The sequence below is a fragment of the Gobius niger genome, assembly GCF_951799975.1.
Source record: "Gobius niger genome assembly, chromosome: 20".
Taxonomy (NCBI): Eukaryota; Metazoa; Chordata; class Actinopteri; order Gobiiformes; family Gobiidae; genus Gobius; species Gobius niger.
The window spans coordinates 6635177-6655107 of NC_136871.1; the positions used below are offsets into that span (position 1 = coordinate 6635177).

The 19931-nt window shown below is 41.9% G+C and overlaps 1 protein-coding gene across 1 annotated transcript; it reads left to right on the forward strand.

The window, feature by feature from the left end:
- Positions 1–5181: 5181 nt before the first annotated feature.
- On the forward strand, positions 5182–8959 carry pxmp4 (peroxisomal membrane protein 4). Its single transcript, XM_079579346.1, has 4 exons — positions 5182–5317; positions 5502–5564; positions 5654–5852; positions 8355–8959. Exons 1-4 carry the CDS (start codon positions 5205–5207, stop codon positions 8619–8621), a joined length of 642 nt encoding a protein of 213 aa, XP_079435472.1. The 5' UTR covers positions 5182–5204; the 3' UTR covers positions 8622–8959.
- The last annotated feature ends 10972 nt before the right edge of the window (positions 8960–19931 follow it).

A 19931-nucleotide genomic window follows, 5' to 3' on the forward strand; every position in this document is an offset into this window, starting at 1 on the left:
GCTCAAAGGTTCTCAAAATAACCACAGAGGGCGTCCCTTATGTCTGAAGAAACTCGGAGTGCAGCATTTGATTCACCTCTTTGTTCTTCCATCTGGATGTCTTCATACTCCTCTCTATGGTCTTCACAAAAATTGTGTGATTGTATTTATTTTGCTGACATGGTGTTGCACAGGCATAAACTTGGATGTTTAGCAACTTTATTCAGTCCAGTTCTGTTACCATTGAGGCACGCTAGGACCAGCGTCACCATAGCGCACACACCGGCTTCACTCACTACTCCGCGTGGGCGTGGGCAACTCACTTTTGTGAATGAGCCCCACTCCTGGACTCCACCCATTGCGGGCTCCGTGATCGTATAGTGCATAATTTAAACACTTTTTACCAATAATAAATAACAGTGACATTACATTTGTCTTATCAATAGATAAAATAGATGGGCTACACCAGTCATACGCACTATCTTCCCCTTGAGACGGTTGTTGAATATGGCCTGTGCTGGTGTGGTGTTGATCGCAGAGTATGGCTTCATTTCCCAGGAAAGCAGTGGGTATGCAGCATCTCCAAGAATCACAACTGGAACCTCGACCTCACCAAACCTCTCCGTTGTATTGGGAAACAGAGTGCCAGATTGGCCACACTCGAAAAGAGAGGAGTTGGCAAACACTCTTGCATCATGCACTCTTCCAGGCCAGCCCACAGTGATGTCCCAAAACCGCAGTCAATGGTCCACTACTCCCTGCAGGATGATGGAGTAAAACCCCTTCCTGTTGTAAGACTCCCTAGGGCTTTCAGAAGGGGCCAAAATGCCGATGTGAGAACCATCTATTGCTCCTACACACTGTGGAAAACCCCAGCGGTCACAGAATCCCTGGATGATGGCTCTGAGTTCAGGGTCAGAGGGGCAGTTGATGGTGAGGGGCATCATGTGCTTAACGAGATAGCAGCAACATGATTAACAACCATGACAGCGGTGGACTGACCAATGGCAAATAATTCAGAGATGGTGCTCGGGCCGCACTTTGGACACCCCTGGTATATACTGACCTTGTGGTGACCCAGCGGCTGTATGAGTGGTCAGCATGGATCACAGTTTTCTCCACGATCAATTGTTCAAAAGGTTTTCTCTGCTGATGGACCCTCTCACCAGAAAACTTACAAAACAATTGATTCTGGAGCGTTGTAGAGGCCACCGGAGTCACTACAAGGTCAAATATGGTCTAGTATCAACTATCCTTTTCACATAAAAAGCTGCATAATGCACCTTTAAGACCTTAATTTTGGCACAATTCATTTAATGACTGCAGAAACCCTGTGAAATGTATTATTTGACTGTAGTTATTGACTAGTTTATAGCCCTGTAGCTCTGACCTTTTTGAGTTCAGCAGTTCATATGTTAATCCTTTCTTCTCTTAAAATTTGCACAGTGAGTGAAATCTTGATTTAAAAACAAAAACAAAAAACAGTTGCAATGCTATTTTTACCACTCACAACACAAGTACAGAAATTAAACCTGCACTCCATGTTTCACTATTTTTTTTATGTCTGCAGATTAGTGGCAGAGTGGAGATTATCCCGAGGCGTGGAGGAACAAACGCAGGCCTTTTTCGAGGGCTTCAACGAAGTCTTGCCCCAACAGTACCTGCAGTATTTTGATGCCAAGGAGTTAGAGGTACAATAGACGAACCCACTTTCGATCATTTCGATTCAACAGCAGCTTATGGTTTGTCTCACCTGTGAGCCTTTAAAAGCTTGTGGAATGCAGCTCTTGTATAAACACGTTTTACTTTCCTGCAATAAAGACTTGTTTCTTCTTTTATAGGTGATGCTGTGTGTCATGCAGGAGATTGACCTGATGGATTGGCAAAGACACACTATCTACAGGCACTACACGAGAAACAGCAAGCAGATCGTGTGGTTCTGGCAGGTGAGTGCAGCAAAGAATACAGTCTGGAGATGTTATTAATGTGTTACTGAGATTTACAGTGGATTCAGACCTTAAAGCCTTTGACAGTTGATTGATTACAGTTGCTAACCGGTAGCATGCTAACGTCTTGAGCAGCTTAAACACTGACTCAGACTGAGACTCTGTTGTCATGAAAAACTGTAAAAATCCCAGAAAAAGGTTTTCCGTTTCTTCTTTGATGTGTTCATTTAGTCTGAGGAATGAAGCAGATATTTAGTAAATCCTGCTGTAGCTCGACAGACAGAGCTGTTAGTCTGTGCCACAGATACTGGTTATTTCACATAAAGGTGCGTTTCTGGGGCTGTGTTTTAATTGTTATCTTCTTTAGCAATGATTACGAGTACATAAAAATGCCACTTGTTTTTCATTTTCATCCTGAGTAGAGATACTGTTAGTAGTGTACTGTTGTAGTACTGCATTATTCTTCTCCGGTGTTCAAAATAGCCTCCGGAACTACTGTATGCGTTAGTTAAGTTAAGAAGCTTTTAGATTTGGGTAAAGCTGAACTGGGTAAAAATGTGCTTGGTTAAGGCGAGGGTAGGCAGTTAAGCCATTCTAATAAAGGAAGGAAAATCAGTACAAAAAAGAAAATACAGTAAAATCCTGTATATTTCTTGCTTATTGCTAAAAGAAAAATCTACTCGACAAAATAAAAGAACAAATAATTGGAAAAGACAAAAAACTTTCATCAGTATTCAGACCCTTAACAGACCCAGTAGTCGGCTGTTATTGTCTCCAGTCTCACAGTGGTCTCTATGACGCTCCAGGATCAATTGTTGGGACGGGTGTTGTAGAGACCACTGTGATTAAAAGTAAAGGCGCCATGCTGACCACTCATACAGCCGCTGGGTCACTACAATGGGAATTATGCACAAATGTCAACTTTTTTCCTCATTAAAAGTTGCATAATGCACCTTTTGACTGTAATGTTTTGCTCCAGAATTGTCGCCAAGTGACTTTTGAATATCAAATTTACCCTGTTAAATCTTTAAACAATTGGATTTGCACAGATTTTTTGGCTTGTGTTCGTATTTGGACATTAAAAAGGCATAACAAGCCTTTAGTTTGACTTGCTGCTGCCTGTAGAAACCCTGATCTAAGACCAAGCTGACCAATAAATGGGTATATCAATTTTAATCATTTGACTTTCATGTGTTATTACTATCTGAAATAACTATATTTTGAAATGAAGACGGTAAACAATTAAATATAGACCATAAGTGACAATGTTACTAAACAATTTAAAGGATTGTCAGTGCCACCATCATCAAAAGTCGTTGGGTGACTTTTCCATTAAAAGCTGAGTTTCAATTCCAGATAATCTGTCTCAATTACAACAGATCAGACTTTCATGATCTAACCTTTTGAGTCATTTCTGATTCACCTCTTCATCTTTTCCCCGCCTGTATTATATAACAGATGCAACATTTGAGAAATATTATATAATCATGTGTAGCTCCTGCAATACAGTACTTGTGTCATTTCTGTTGAAACGTTTGATTTTGATTTGAATGTTGATTGTACAGGTTTAAAAGCTAACACACGTTTATGTTTTCCTGCAGTTTTAATCGCCTGGACCTCCCTCCATACAAGAGCTATGAGCAGCTAAAGGACAAGCTGATGTTTGCCATTGAAGAGACAGAAGGCTTCGGGCAGGAATAGCCCCCATCAACCTGGACCAATTTGGTCGTGTTTGTTTAGAGACGTGTCTAGCGCTATAGCAATTTAATTTCACATTCAAGTGTTTCTGCTTTCAATGTTTAAGAACTCGGATTACCAGTTTCAATCACACTAAACTCACTGACTCACACAAGACTTGAACTCGAAACTGGACAGTTTCTTCGTGCCCGATCATGTCTGCTGTCTACTATTGTCCTGCGTTTCTATGCTCAAATTATTTCTCCGCAGCCTCCACGGGGGCCTATGCACTAGACATCATTGAAAGGAAGTGTTGGATTCTCACTGTTGACATATCTGACACGAAAGAAAGATGAAGGCACATGATTTGAGGATTTCAGTTTAAACGTTTCGATGTTTTATTATTAATGTTAACTGGGTTAACCGATTTGTGTAACGTCTAATCAATGTAATGTGAATTCCACTTACTTTGACTTATCTTTTTAACGATTCTCTGACTAGTTTGCACACGTAGTATGAGCCGTCGGAGTCGGTCTGTTTTTAAAAGAGGTATTTTTATGTGCAATAGTTTTTATAGATGACACTTTTGCCAATTCTGAGCCACTAAAGGTTTGTTTGATCATTTTTCTGAGACTTGGGTAGGGATCGCTACTGATTGATTTCAGCGTAGGATTTATGCAAAATTTGAGTTGTGTTGGAGAAAATGCCTTGCTTTTTGTGAACTGTGTCTATATATGATTTTGAATAATGGTCTTGGGCTGTTACCAATGAAGAGGGGCACATCTCTCGGAACGATAGCCCAATGTTAAGTGTGTGACCAATAATGAGATTAAGTCCTGCTGTTAACTGTGATAAAATGACAGAAACTTGTAAATGTAAATAGACCAAAGTATGTTAGTTATAAGATATACAGTGGAAAACATAACAAAACAAAAAAAATCAAAATTAACCAGGGCCCTAGTTTTATAGGGTAGGACATTGCAACAACAAAAACACAGCAAAGATGTACAAAAGTATCCAGAAAAACAATGTGGAACGCAGAAAAAGACACACACAAAAAAAATCAGGTATACCAAGAGGGAGGTCGCTTCCTGTTTCCATGTCACCATGACAACGTTTGCTGTACACACTGCCGTCGTGTCCTTGGGCAAGACACTTCACCACCATTTTCTCTAGTCCAGTGTCTGCATACAATGTGAATGAAAGTGTGAATTAGTGAGTGGTTCCTTGATGTAAAGTGCTTTGAGTGCCTAAGTCGGTTAGAAAGGTGCATTTACCATTTATTTAAAATTATTATTATTATTATTAGTAGTAGTAGTAGTAGTAGTAGTATTATTATTATTATTATTATTATTATTATTATTATTATTATTATTATTATTATTATTATTATTATTATTATTATTATTATTATTATTATAAATATTATACATATTATACATATTATAAATATTATCTTTAATTGTTATTATTCATTTATTTTTAGATGTATGAAATAGGAACCAAAGTACAGAACATTGCACCCCGGCGCCGCTTCTCTGTAGCACACAGTTCTTCAAGGAACAACGGTGCAACTGCTAATTGTGTCCCCTTAAGAAAGTCATGGCAGGATCGGAGATATTCAGAACTGCCCTTTATACGATAAATAACTTTCTCCAACAAGAACAGTACAGAGCAGCGTTAGCGGTCATAAAGGGCTTCAGAAATGGCGCTGTGTGAGTTAAACTTTCCACAAAATGAACTCTGTTTTTTTGCAGTTTGTACGCGCATAGTTTTCGCGGCGCGTCCAGATGCCAGCCTCTGTGTAATTGAGCGTGTCATAAATTAGTATTAGGTCATTGTCGACATGTTTTGACTTGTGAAATTGACTTAATCAATATTTGTATTTATTTATTTTAGATACGGGGCGAAGATTAGAGCGCCACACGCTTTGGTGATGACATTTCTGTTCAGAAGTGGCAGGTTAGTGCACACACAATGACACCTTTCTCCCCTTGAACCCAGTAACCTTTCCCCTAGTTTTTAATCCTGAATGTTTCATGTCATTGCAGTTTAAAGGACAAGCTCAAAGCCATTTTAAAAGCGACGTACACTCATTCAAGAAACTTGGCTTACTTTGTGTTCACGTACAAAGGGTTGAAAGCCCTGCAGGAGAAGATGCAAGGAAAGACCCTGCAGTCCCACGCGTTTCTCGCCGCCTGCGTTGGAGGGTGGTTAGTTTTTGGAGACAACAATAACATCAATAGTCAGGTACAGTGTGTGGAACCTGGATGTCTACCACGTGTTTATTTCATTTTGTCAGAACATGAGCATACAAGAAACCGGATTGTTGCCATGGAGACCATCTGCCGACCCCACATTTGAGCTCATAATATACACTTTATTTTATTTTTTTATTGAAATGTTGCACATACAGTTCATAATAAACAAGAGAGGTAATTATAATACACATTCACACGCTTGCATAGACACTGCTGAAGTGTTGTGCCCCAGGACACAACGACAGTTCACACAGGCTAAGTTTGGACGGCCACCTTTGAAATAGTGGACACATTTTCTGCCATTGAGTCACTTCTGCCCTTTGGACAAGCAAAAGCTCGCATGCAAGAAGACAATTACACATGATTACACAAGAACATGTGACTGCTCATTTGTAGAACCAATCATTTATTTGTTTGTTGATACAAACAACAGACATCTTGTTTGTTGATACTTAAAGGATCTATATCATCCTATTTTAGCCATTCCAAAGTTAAGTATAGGCATTTATATGATATATTGTACCTCTACCACTATGGAGCACTCATTTTTGTGATAAATATAAGTGTTTTCTGGAGGTATTTTTTGAACCCGGAAGACACAACGCTTCGATTCAGTTAACTCCGCCCCCTCTCTCCGCACATACAACTTTACCGTAATATATATAAACAGCAATAAGTGAAGATACTTCACGATGCAGTTATACGGAGTTGACATCTGCAGCACAGCTTCATAAATGGCTAACACACACAAGCTAATATGCTAACACACAAGCTAACCCGCGTTTGGACTGACTCACCGCTCTGGTCCATCGCTGTTTACATTGTGGGACTCGCGTTGGTTATAAAAGTTAATCCACTTTGATTCTGGCGAAGGTTCCCCAAACATCCATCAGTGACAGTCACAGAAAAATATATTTTGGCTGATAGTCGCTGAATCCCGAAGAAAAAAAACAGCCGAGTGGCCTCTTCCTGAAAAAGGTTGAATAAAGTCCTCGTAGCCAAATGCGCTTCTTTTTCTCCGTCCGTGACATTATCGTTAGTTAAGAAAGAGAAGAACAGAAAAGAACAGATGTGTCCAGAATAGATGACAACGAGCTCCATCTTCAGCTGCAGCGCAAACATGTCGTCTGTTCAGACGCTCAAGGCGATGTGTTTGTTTTGGCCTCAGCTGACCTGGAAGCACCTCGGGCACATCCTTTTTTATTTTTTTTATTTTTTATTTTTTCTCTTTGTTTCTCTCTTACGACAGAAATAATGAAAACGCTGTTTTACAAATTAAAATCAGGCTGTAAGCATAGAATTAAGACATTACATTACAGACGTCGAGCACTTCCGTTCCGCTGTTACAACACAACTGAACACTCAGTCGTTCACCAGGAGAGGGAGGAGCAGCTGCTCAGAGAGCAGGATTCAGGAGGATTACTGAGAGCTGCGTGAATGAAGCCACAAACCACTCTGGGGGTGTTTTTGATAAGGAAATAGCATAACAACATGGCTAAAAGCAACAAAAAGTTGATTTTGCATGATATAGGACCTTTAACTATGGATTTCCAACCGGACTTTGTGGATTATTAACAGCAACTATTAGTTATAATTATATCAGTTATAATTAAACAATGCTTTTTTCACATCAAGGCTGATCACGCTTAAACTCAATTAAGCTTGTTTTGGATTCAGAGTCACACTTAGATGAATATTCCATTGTCTTTAAGCAATAGATTTACAAATGTTGTGTTACAAACCAACTATTGTAGAGTATAATTTCTGTGAGCAGACTTTTCTGTCGAAGGGTCATTGTACTGTTTGTTTGTATTATTTCATACAAAATTCAACATTTAGTTATTGATTCCTGTAATGGTTATAAAGCCAGGTTTAAGGTTATAATGCATTCATTGCCAGTTTAATACCCCTAGTGTCTTTCTTTAGAGCAGTGGTTCTCAACTGGTTCGATGTCAGGACCCACCATAATCCTAGGATGAAAAGAGGCCAAAAAAGCAATTACATAATAATATTGTATTTTCTCCACAAATTGCAGCAGATAAATGTAATGCCTTTTAATACAATATCTTGAAGGCCTCAAATACATAAACAATCAGCATATTTAATTTCTTGAGATTTGCACGTTTCTATATTCATAAGCACAAACACAAGAGGCAACCTTGGAGAATTTGTGATGAATTCTGCAGCAGAAATGATCAAACAATGTTAGTATTAAAAAAAAATAATCTCCATTTTGTATACTTTTAGTAAACAGAGTGAAAGCATAAAGCAATGCTGCCTGGAAATGGTCACGACCCAGACTCGATCTGGGACTCATTTTTGGATCCACTTGTTGAGAACCACTGCTTTAGAGCATAATGCAATTATTTTTATCCCCCGAAAAGAAAATGTAATTCTGGTCCGTGGTCCGGTTCACATCATCTATAATGTATTTTTTTCCAATTACAAACTGTTCTGGGAAGTTACTAGAGATCTCTTTGCTCCTCTTCAGATTAACATGTACCTGCTGTCCCGGATCCTGTTCGCCCTGTCCCGCCTGGCGGTGGAGAAGGGAGTCATACCTCAGCCTAAACGCGACCCCTTCCCCCTGTTTGCCACTCTGGTCTGGGGCATCGTGCTGTGGCTGTTTGAGTATTACCCGCACACTCTTCAGCCGTCCCTGCAGTCCTCCATGAACTACCTGTACCACGACAGCAACACCTGGCACGACATCTCAGACTTTTTAGTTTATAATAAGCCCAGGACTTCTTCTTCCTAAATAAATCTTTTATCTTCTGGGGACCAACTACCAGCAGCGGCAGCAGTGTTCGCTGCCTTGCCTGTTTTGTTTTGAAATGTATCTTTTTATCATCATAGCTAATTATGGTTGCCATATTTAATTTATTATGTTTAAAATTGTCAACTCAATGTTTCAACCAAATGTCCAGAATGTTACTTCATTATTCAGTGCAATTTTACCGTTGCGGTTTACATGCAGGAGTTTTATGGATGTCCAAGAACACGCACTGACCAAATAAACTGTTCAAATCAATGTGATTTGTAAAGCACAGTAACAAAATACAATGTTATTATATGAAGCGTTTTCAAATTATTTACAACTTTTGTTCACAATTATGCTAGCGTGTTATTCGAATTATCTTCACACTTTATATTAAGGTGTGCTTATTAAGTATTAATAAGGGTTAATAAGCATTAGCTAATTAATTATATCTATTAGACAAAACATACTTTTTACTCTTGTGTACATCCTAAGAATGAGAAAATGTACCTTTTGTTTCAATAGATTTAAATAAAAGCATGAAGTAAGCAAATAAATGTATAAAGGTTAGTGATACAGTGAAAAGCCGAACCCCGACAAGAGAGACAAGTTATGTAATGAAGACTGGTCATTCCTCTTGATCAAACAGGTTTTTCTGTTTTTGGTCATGTGTTTAATCACCACCACTATAGCTTTGTAATCCATAATAATTATATATTTCTGCAGAAACATGGGCAGGGCAAAAAGTGCCAAAAAAAACAAAACTTCAGCTGGTGTATTTTTGTCTCACCAAATACAGTGTGTGGTGTGATCTGTGCTGGATCTGAAATAACACACTTTGAATGCAACTGCCGGATCATTTGTGTTGAATATTAATATGTATTTACAGTGTAATTTTTGTCCTTAGCTGATGCAAAGGACGTTTTTTTTTTAATCCTAGAGTTTTAGTTTGTGCAATAAAAATAAATGTTGCGTCATATAACTATTACTCATTATTTCTGTGTTAAACCTGCTTTTGCCTAGAAAGCATTTCATGTTCACAGTGCATGTGTATTTTAATCCTTTAATTACAGTAGGATTAATATTGTACAGCGTGGAAGACGTACGATGCGTGAAAGGTTTTTCGTGATCTTTTCAAGGCGAGGCGAGCCTCCATTGTCTTAGCGCAAAATGGAAAGGCAAGTTTATTTGTAGAGCACAGTTTATACACAAGAAAATTCAAAGTTCTCCACAGTTGCAAAAAATTACAATAAAATAGATCAAATCAATGCATAAAGCATCAACATGAAAATTAATTAATTACAGTAGAAAGTAAGAGTGCAGATAAAATACTTTCAGTGGTCATACGCACAAGTAAAAAACAAAAGTTTTCAGACTGGACCTGAACATTGTCCAAAATAACTATAGCTATACTGCAGTGATATGCATAAGTATACCCCCGCCCCCCCCTTCGGTTTGCCATAAAGGCCAGATTTGTGCAGTGTACAACTAATAGTTGTCCTGTGTGTAACAGTAAAATTATTGTATTCCACTTGATACTGGTGTTAATCGTGGGGCAGCGCCCTCTAGTGGCGGCAAACTCTATAAATAGTGCGGACGACGTGAGCCCGGCACCATTCTGTCAATGCGCAGCCGAGGTAAGGTCACGGTTGTTGGGGTGTCTGTTTAAGTTGTATTTCTACATTTAATTATCATTTGTATGAATGTCGTATGATTGTAGAATTATTAAGGACATGTTTTAGTTATATAATTTCTACATTTTTATTTGATTATTTGTTAAACCACCACTAACGGTTTATAACGTGTACCCCCCCCCCACTAGCTGCTATGAGTGTTGGTGTTCCAGGTTCAAGGCTGACCAGCCGTTTTTGTCTGTTGCACAGGTACATTTATTTATTTTTACATTTATTGTATTTATTTTACCATTCTGTCAATGCGCAGCCGAGCTGCTATGAGTGTTGGTGTTCCAGGTTCAAGGCTGACCAGCCGTTTTTGTCTGTTGCACAGATAAAGAACCCTTGTAAAACAACCCCGTCTCCTGACCGTTACTAAATAACACAACGCAGAGTCATCCACGTTACACTGGTGCCGTGACCGTTTTCTGTGACAACATCGAGCGGAGGTTAGCCTGTGGACACCGCGACGCAAAAGCCGCCCGGTAGTTACATCCAGGATCCAGCGGGACTTGCCAGCGCCAACTGCCCGCCCCCTACGCATCAACTCGGGGCCGCTCGGGCTGCTCGCTTCGGCCAACGTCTGGATCGTGCGTCAACTGGAGCGCGCGCCCTCGGAGCTACGCAGTACGCACCCGCCCTCTACGCATCAACCCGTGGCCGCTCGCACTGCTCGCTTCGGCCAACGTCTGGGCAGCGCGTCAACTGGAGCCAACTGGAGCGCGCGCCCACGGAGCTACGCAGTACGCACGGACTCGTTGCAGCTCAGAGGAGGTGTCAGTGATCTGCATCGGTCCTTGATGCTCTCAGGTTTTACCATTGATGAGGTTAAATGGTATTTGCGCTAATACTGAATGAGTTTATTTTACATGTGGCTGATGCGTTTTGGTCGCTATTTGCTTTGATGCAATGAACTTTTTTTTTTCCTTCTCCCCTACAATTCTGAGTGTGATTTGGGCCAATTTTGACAACTATTTTAGTTTCACCTCAAGTTTTGTTTTGTGAAGTTTTATATTGAATCATGGAGAGTACTCCTGTTGGAAGAGGGAGGGGGCTTCCAGTCTTCACCTCTAAGCCTTTAGCTAGTCTAGGCAGAGGTGCTCTTTTATTTTATCCAGAAGCATCCACACCAAAGCTGAGCTATGGTTTAAAACAACCTGGCAATGTTTCTTCTGTGAACCCAAACTGTAATGTGCGCCCTGATGCACAAGGAAATGAGGGTGTAAATGAACAGCTGCTAACTGATATAGCATCACACATTGGGCTTTCAATTGGTGAGAGTATTGCATCCTGCATTGAGTCACGTCTGAGCACTGCGCCTAGTGCAGTTGGGGCATCGTTAAATGACCCTTCCCTATTGAATGTCATTGTGCGCCAGGACGTTAAAGAGCCTGTGAGTTTTAAAGGGGATGGTAATGACACATGTTCTGTTCAGGAGTGGGAGGTTATGATGCTGTCATATATGAAGAAAAGGGGCATCCCTGTGTCTGATCAAGCTGATGAGGTGCTGTTGAAGCTCACGGGGAGGGCGCGTGAAGTGGTTAAAGTGGGCATACGTAGTAAGCGTGTGTTGACCCTGACTGACGGCCCAGAGCCCATTTTTGAGATGTTAAAGCAGCACTTCAGTGACACACTGACCTCTAGTTTACCACTAGCTGACTTTTATGCGACAAAACCCCACTCTGGTGAACAACCCCTTGACTACTGGCTAAGACTAAACAGAGCCCTAGAGGTGACTGAGGACTCTTTGAAAAGACAAAGCAAAACATTTGACTATCTATCACGAGATTTGGCTGCCATGTTCATTCAGAACTGTCCTGATACTGAACTGTCACTCATTTTCAAGTGCAGACCACTGCAAGAATGGACTGTCGCTGATATTCATGACAAGTTGGTTGAGCACTGTAGAGACCATAAGCAGGCATCTAAGCAGAAAATAAACACTGTCTTGTGTTCGCAGCGCCAGGAGGTTGCTGCTCCTGCCCAGAGTGTGAATCCCACTAATGCAAAACCATCACAAGCTGCTGTTGTGTCGCCGCCGTCTGTACAGCAGGCAGAGGGTTCACCTGACCGCCTGGACAGAGTACTTGCCCTGCTCGAACGTGTACTTGCTCAACAATCACAGCAGCCCAGATATGTCAGTAAGTACAATGCACGCGGCCAGCCCTCCAAAGTCAAGCCCCTAGCGCCCTGTGCCGTGTGCAGTGATAATGGCCACACTACTCAGTATCACTGCAGGTCCGAACGTCTGTGCTTCACCTGTTTTGCACCTGACCACACGCGCGCGGAGTGCCCAAATGCTGTCAGTAAGCCCGGTGTTGTTAAGTCCACAGCGCAGCAGCAGGAAAACTAGCTGGCCTGCATGTGGGAGGGGCAAGTGTTAGGCCTAAAAATGATTCCCCTAATGTTAATGTGAGTGATGAAGAGGAGTTTATCTATCAAAGTATTTGCAAAGAAAGAGAAATGGGACGGACACCCGTAGTTCAAAATGTTCAGAGACTTCAGCAGCATGATCAACTATTCTATGAGAATGTAACACTGAGTGGGAAAGTAAAAGTCTCTGCTTTACTAGACAGCGGTTCGATGGCCTGTACTCTAAGTGCTAGTCTAGTCCCCCAGTTGCTGCAGCAAGGTGTTATAGACCCCACCCTTGGTGAAACGGACGCTGTATTAATTGGATGTGGCGGGTCCAGAACTCTACCTGTGGGTGTGTGTGATCTCACAATGGAAATCTATGGCTGCAGTGTAATTGTCCCGACTCTCGTTGTCAATGGCCAGAGCGAAGACCTGATTGTTGGCAGTAACCTGTTACGGTACGTGATCAGTAGACTGAAAAGGGATTTCCAGAGCCAATGCCCTTCAGTGCTCACCTGCGGGAGTGATGCAGAACGGAGACTGTTGAGTTTAATGGCAGGAGTGGAAACTGAGAATGTCTTGGATGTGATCGGAACTCTCAAACTCAGGAAAGCTGTTACTCTGGAGCCTATGACAGAGCACCTAGTGTGGGCAAAGCTGCAGTACGTGGACAAACAGTTGGCTGGTAGTGAAGTTATTGTTGAGCCAACAAGTGCTAAATCCAGTCCGAGAACAGTCATAGTCGGTAGAGCTGTTGCACTTTTAAGAGCTGATGGCTGGCTGCCTCTCAAAGTAATAAACCCGTCCCACAAATATGTCACTCTCAAACGTAATGCTAAGATAGCTGACGTCTCTTTGTGTGAATCAGTGGAGAAGTTTGGTGCTCAGTCTGTTCAGCAACAGGTACAGATTCAAAGTGCTAGATCAAATGTGCCCAGTCTTGTTTCAGATACCTCCACTTTACCGGACTGTCCCCAATTTAAGTCGCTGTGTCCTGACTCTAGTTCTCTCCAGTCTAAGTTAAGTGAGCTGGGTCTGTCAGACATTGATGTTGAGTCATGTCAAGTTTCCCCTGAGTACAAAGCTAAGCTTGCTGAGCTCATTGTGGAGTACGAGTCAATTTTCTCCAGAGACAAACTTGACTGTGGCAAGGCTACTGGTTATCTGCATCGTATCAGAGTCCTAGATGAAAAGCCTTTTCGGCTCCCATGCAGGCGCATACCACCAACGCAGTATGAAAAACTACGGCAGGCCTTGGATGAAATGGAGGAGCGTGAGATTATAAGAAAGTCCAGCAGTGAATTCGCGTCACCCCTCGTGCTAGTCTCAAAGAGATCAGGAGACTTGAGAATATGCAATGATTTCCGCTGGCTCAATGCGCGCACAGTAAAGGATGCGCATCCGCTCCCTCACCCCGCCGACGCCCTAGCCGCTCTAGGTGGTAATGCCTTCTTCTCAACTATGGACTTGACCTCAGGATACTACAATGTGGAAGTGCATGAGGAGGACAAGAAATATACAGCTTTTTCATCACCATTCGGATTGTATGAGTACAATAGGATGCCGCAGGGCCTTTGTAATAGTCCGGCAACGTTCATGAGGATGATGTTAAGCATCTTTGGCGACCAGAACTTTATGAGTCTTTTATGCTATCTGGATGATGTTTTAGTGTTCGCCCCAAATGAAGATCTGGCCCTCGAACGTTTGCAAATGGTGTTTGATAGGCTCCAGTCCCACAACCTTAAACTCGCACCAAAGAAATGCAACTTCCTGCGACGCTCCGTTAAGTTCCTTGGTCATATCATTAGTGCCAATGGTATCCAGTCTGACCATGATAAAGTTGCTGCCATAACCTCCTTAAAAGAGTCAGACCTTATGGAGGATGGCACTTCAGTCCCCTCACAGCGTAAAGTCCGCTCCTTTCTTGGTATGGTTGTATATTACCAGCAGTTTATTGAGAATTGTTCAGCCATAGCCAAGCCGCTGTTCCGACTCACGTCAGGGTCCAAAGGTCCACGTGGAGCTGGTAGAAAACGCCACCAGACTCGTAAAAAGTTAAAAACTGACGACTGGACTGATGAATGTAAGCTGGCTTTTCACAAACTGAAACAGGCCTTATTAGACCAAGTCGTTCTGGCACATCCAAACTTTAACGACCACTTTTTGCTCTCAGTTGACGCCTCCACAGATGGGTTAGGTGCTGTCTTGTCGCAAGTTCCTCCTGGTGGCACAACAGCAAGGCCAATCGCATTCGCAAGTAAATCCCTCACTTACGCCCAGTCAAAGTATCCTGCGCACAGATTAGAGTTTTTCGCATTAAAGTGGGCAGTGTGCGATAAATTCCACCACTGGCTGAGAGGTCATAAGTTTACCGTGTGGACGGACAATAATCCATTGACATACATTTTGTCCAAAGCTCGTCTAGATGCGTGTGAGCAGCGGTGGATTGCTAAACTTGCGCCTTTCCAGTTCGATATAAAGTACATCCCTGGCCCCCGAAATGTAGTAGCTGACGCCTTAAGCAGAGAGCCGTTCGTACAGTCCAGTGCATCCCACCGTTTAACAAGGGTACCGTATAATGAGTTACTTGCTGAGGCTGCTGCTGTCGGTGCTAATGGCGTTCAAGATGCTTTTCGGTGGTCTGCTAACCCACCTGACACGACATCTGAGTGTGGCCAACCTGTTGTTCAAGGTGTGGCAGTTGCTAGGTCTGGCTCGTTATCATCGCTAGAGGTCGCTGCTGTGCTTAATGAACTTAAAAGCCGCGATTCAGACTTGTGCTCACACGCGTTGCTCCTGCCCCAGTTCACGCAATCAGTCCTGTTGCCCCCACAAATTGACTCTCAGGTTCTCTCCCACAATGAATTAAAGGACAAACAGAGAAATGACACAGATCTGAGCAAAGTCATTTTCTATGTGGAAAGAGGAAGGAGACCATCAAGGAGGGAACGTGCAAAGGAATCTGCTGGTGCAAACAAAATATTGCGGGACTGGGAGAAACTAACTATGAGAGATGGAGTACTATACCGTGTGAAAAAGGATCCCGTCAATAAGAGAAAAACATACCTGTTTGTTGTCCCCCTCTCATTGCGCCACAAAGTGCTAAAAGGTGTTCATGATGAGGCTGGCCACCAGGGGCAGCAAAGGACTTTGTACTTAACAAGACAGAGGTTTCACTGGCTAGGGCTCTCTCGGGATGTTATGGACTATGTTAAACACTGCAGGCGCTGTGTAGTAAGCAAAACCCCTGAGCCTGAAGCCAGAGCGCCTTTAGAAAATATTAGAACCTCTGAGCCCCTTGAACTTGTCAGTATTGATTTCTGGACAGCTGAAGATTCTGCTAATAGGTCCCTTGATGTGCTTGTTGCAACAGACCATTTCACTAAAATGGCGCACGCCTTCTTGTGTCCTAACCAGTCAGCCAAAGCAGTCGCCCATCAGCTGTGGAACAACTACTTCAGTGTCTATGGATTTCCAAAACGTTTGCATTCTGATCAGGGAGCCAATTTCGAGAGTGCTCTGATAGCGGAATTACTACATGTTGCAGGCGTGCAAAAATCGCACACTACTCCCTATCACCCAATGGGTAACGGCTCGTGTGAAAGGATGAACCGTACTATTGGCAACATGATTCGAGCACTTCCACCAAGAGCAAAACATCGTTGGCCCCAAGCTCTAAAATCACTGACGTTTGCATACAACTGTACTATACACGAGACAACTGGCTATGCCCCATTCCTGCTCATGTTTGGGAGAGTTCCGCGCCTTCCAGTGGACGTTATGTTTGGCTCTGTGCTCAATGATCCGGAGGTTGTGGACTATGACCGCTATGTTGAATCCTTGCGTCAAAACATGAGAGAGGCTATGGCAGTAGCACAGTCGACAGCAACAAAACAACTTCAGCGCCACACTGAACTGTACAATAAGAAAGTGCGCGGTGCTCCTGTTGAGGTGGATGATCGTGTGTTATTGGCCAACAAAGGTGAACGTGGCAAAAGAAAGCTCGCTGATCGCTGGGAGAATAAAATCTATGTGGTGGTGGAGAAAAATTATGAGAGCCACACATTTAAGATTCAAAACCCAACAAATGGACAGATGAAAGTCGTACATCGCAATCTGATAATGCCAGTGAACTTTTTGCCCTTACCCGAAACCGAACTAAATAACCAAGAGGAACAAATATTGTCCCCCGTGTCGAGTTCAGTGGACCTCAGTAGGTCTACAGTCGCTGATGCATCCTCAGAATCGGCAGAGTTTAGAACCAGAGCATGGGTGTCGGAGTTGCCATCAAATACGGGCAGTGTGACAAATGTGGAGGATGCTGTCCCGGACAATGTCCCTTTGAATGAGCCAGAGAGTGGTTCTGTGGACTCTAGCCTCGCACAAACCCCTGTCCCACACCCTGACCCAGAGACTACTGTGACCCCTGACTCTGACATGCCTATCGTCCCCACTGTGACTTCAGCTAACACAGTAACTGACCATAGGTCTAGAGCTGGACGTTTACTGAGACCAGTGACTCGACTTATTCAGATGATGCACCAAAAATCTGTTTCAGTCCTGTAAATTTTTTTACGGACTTCAGTACCCATTTCTTTGGGGAGAGTTTTGCAACATTTTGGTGATGTTGCCATTTTGAGTTTGTACTGTTTGTTGTACAAGCGTGATTTTTGTTTTATGTACTTCGAGGTGTACCTGCAGTTACATTTAACAGAATATGTAAGTGGGCATATTCTATTTACCCTATGTGTGTAGATGGGTTTTGGCCATTCCGGTCTCACACTGATCCCACGGGGATAGTTTTTTGCTGGGTTTTGTAGCTGTGTCAGGTGCTCGACATAACCTCGCTAGTACGGTTGGGAACTAGAGTGCTTTATATGTTTCCTGTACACATAAGTATGGATTTTACACGCTGTATTTTTTTTTTGTACCCTGTGCAGTGCTGGTCTATTTTTTTTTGTTTTTTGTTATGGGTCAAGTGGAATTCAGCAGAGGGGAATGTAACAGTAAAATTATTGTATTCCACTTGATACTGGTGTTAATCGTGGGGCAGCGCCCTCTAGTGGCGGCAAACTCTATAAATAGTGCGGACGACGTGAGCCCGGCACCATTCTGTCAATGCGCAGCCGAGGTAAGGTCACGGTTGTTGGGGTGTCTGTTTAAGTTGTATTTCTACATTTAATTATCATTTGTATGAATGTCGTATGATTGTAGAATTATTAAGGACATGTTTTAGTTATATAATTTCTACATTTTTATTTGATTATTTGTTAAACCACCACTAACGGTTTATAACGTGTACCCCCCCCCACTAGCTGCTATGAGTGTTGGTGTTCCAGGTTCAAGGCTGACCAGCCGTTTTTGTCTGTTGCACAGGTACATTTATTTATTTTTACATTTATTGTATTTATTTTACCATTCTGTCAATGCGCAGCCGAGCTGCTATGAGTGTTGGTGTTCCAGGTTCAAGGCTGACCAGCCGTTTTTGTCTGTTGCACAGATAAAGAACCCTTGTAAAACAACCCCGTCTCCTGACCGTTACTAAATAACACAACGCAGAGTCATCCACGTTACATGTGGACAGTTTCCCCCACCTGAGCTGTAGCTCTTTGCAGTTGATCCAGGGTCATCATAGGCTTCTTGGTAACAGCTCTGGTCAGTGCTGTCCTTGTTCGATCAGTAAGTTTAGGAGGACGGCCGAGTCTTGGTAGGTTTGCAGTGATGCCAGACTCTTTCCATTCCTGGATGGTGTATTTAACTGTACTTTGAGAGATGTTTAATACTTAATCTTTTTATAACCTAACAGTTTTATACTTCTCAATAACTTTATCCCGGACCTGTCTGGTGTGTTCTTGGACTTCATGATGCTTCTGCTCCCCAATAGTCTCTTCACAGACCTCTGAGACCATCACAGAGCAGCTGTATTTGAACTGACATTAGATTACACACAGGTAGACTCTATTTAGTCATTGGGTCAACATGTGATCATTCAGAAATCATCAGTGTTTATGGTCCATAGTATGGCAAAATGTCGAAAAGTTAAAGGGGGGCCGATGCTTATGCATACCACTGTATATACCAATAATCTGAGCTGCATAATTGTTTTAGTTGCAGGTTAACGAGGAAAATTAAACCAAAGAAAACACCTCAACAGCAATTAAAACAGAGAGCTACTGATATCCAGCAAACATGGAAAGAGGCAATAGAATATGCATAAAAAGATTAGGTCCAAGCACTAATCATTTGCAAAAATAGAAAATACGTATTTATACTTATTATCTAGGCTAATGCATAAATAACACAGGTGGCAATTAAAATTCATAGTCAAACTCAAAGTGGTTACGCTCAAGTCGGAGTATTTGGTATTTGGTTTAGGATCCTTTCATTTTAATTAGACCTATCTTTAAATTTCATTCCGAATAATTATGTATCTAATTATTCTATATTATTATTAAAACTCATCATACTGTTTAGTCCATTACATAATTAAGACACTGACTGGCTTTAATCTAAACCGTTGGCTTCCTGTGTGACTTTTATCCTATTTGTTCACTGACCAAATATGCGCAACACCCAATCCCTATTTACATTCCTAACATAATGAAACGATGAGAGCCCTGGTGCTTTCTATTGTTTTGCGCAACATTGCTATTTTCACTGAAGACATGTCTAAACGAAATAAGGGCGGCTAGTTTCAAACACTCCCACGCTTTTTGGGGGTGAAAAGTTAAAGGTTGGACTCGATGTAGCAACAGTACACCGCGAGCCCAAGGCAGTTCAGTTATTTGATAATAAAAAGCGCTTTTATATTTCAGTGGCAGTTTCAGTTTCAAAGAATTGACTGATTGCAATTCAAAAATCAGATTTATTCTGCTGAAAAGGAGATGCGCAACTTGTAAGTAGGAGACCTGGGATGTATTTGTCTCACTTTTTTTATTCTAGATTTCACTGCTCATCAACAGAAAATCCCCAAATCAAGACTCAGACCTGCATTAAATGTAGACCTCGTTTCCTTTTTTCTATTATATTGAGATAAATAGTCATAAACCTAAAAAAATAAATAAAGTGCCTCATATGCAGGGCAGGTTGTCACAATGTGTGGGGCTGGTTGTCACTATTGTTTTTAATGGAGTTTTTGGCGTTAACTTGAAATTTGATACACCTTTGTAGCTTTTTTTTCCTTCCTTTTTTTGATATAAGGAACACAAACCAGATGCAATGCCAGAACTGTTGATTTATTTTATTTTTTTTGCAAAATAGAGTGCGGGAATTTGATGTCATA

Coding starts and splice junctions, on each gene's coding strand:
- pxmp4 (XM_079579346.1), top strand. CDS start 5,205: ATGGCAGGATCGGAGATATTCAGAACTGCCCTTTATACGATAAATAAC. Junction 5,565..5,653: donor TTTCTGTTCAGAAGTGGCAG/GTTAGTGCACAC, acceptor ATGTCATTGCAG/TTTAAAGGACAAGCTCAAAG. Junction 5,853..8,354: donor ACAATAACATCAATAGTCAG/GTACAGTGTGTG, acceptor GCTCCTCTTCAG/ATTAACATGTACCTGCTGTC.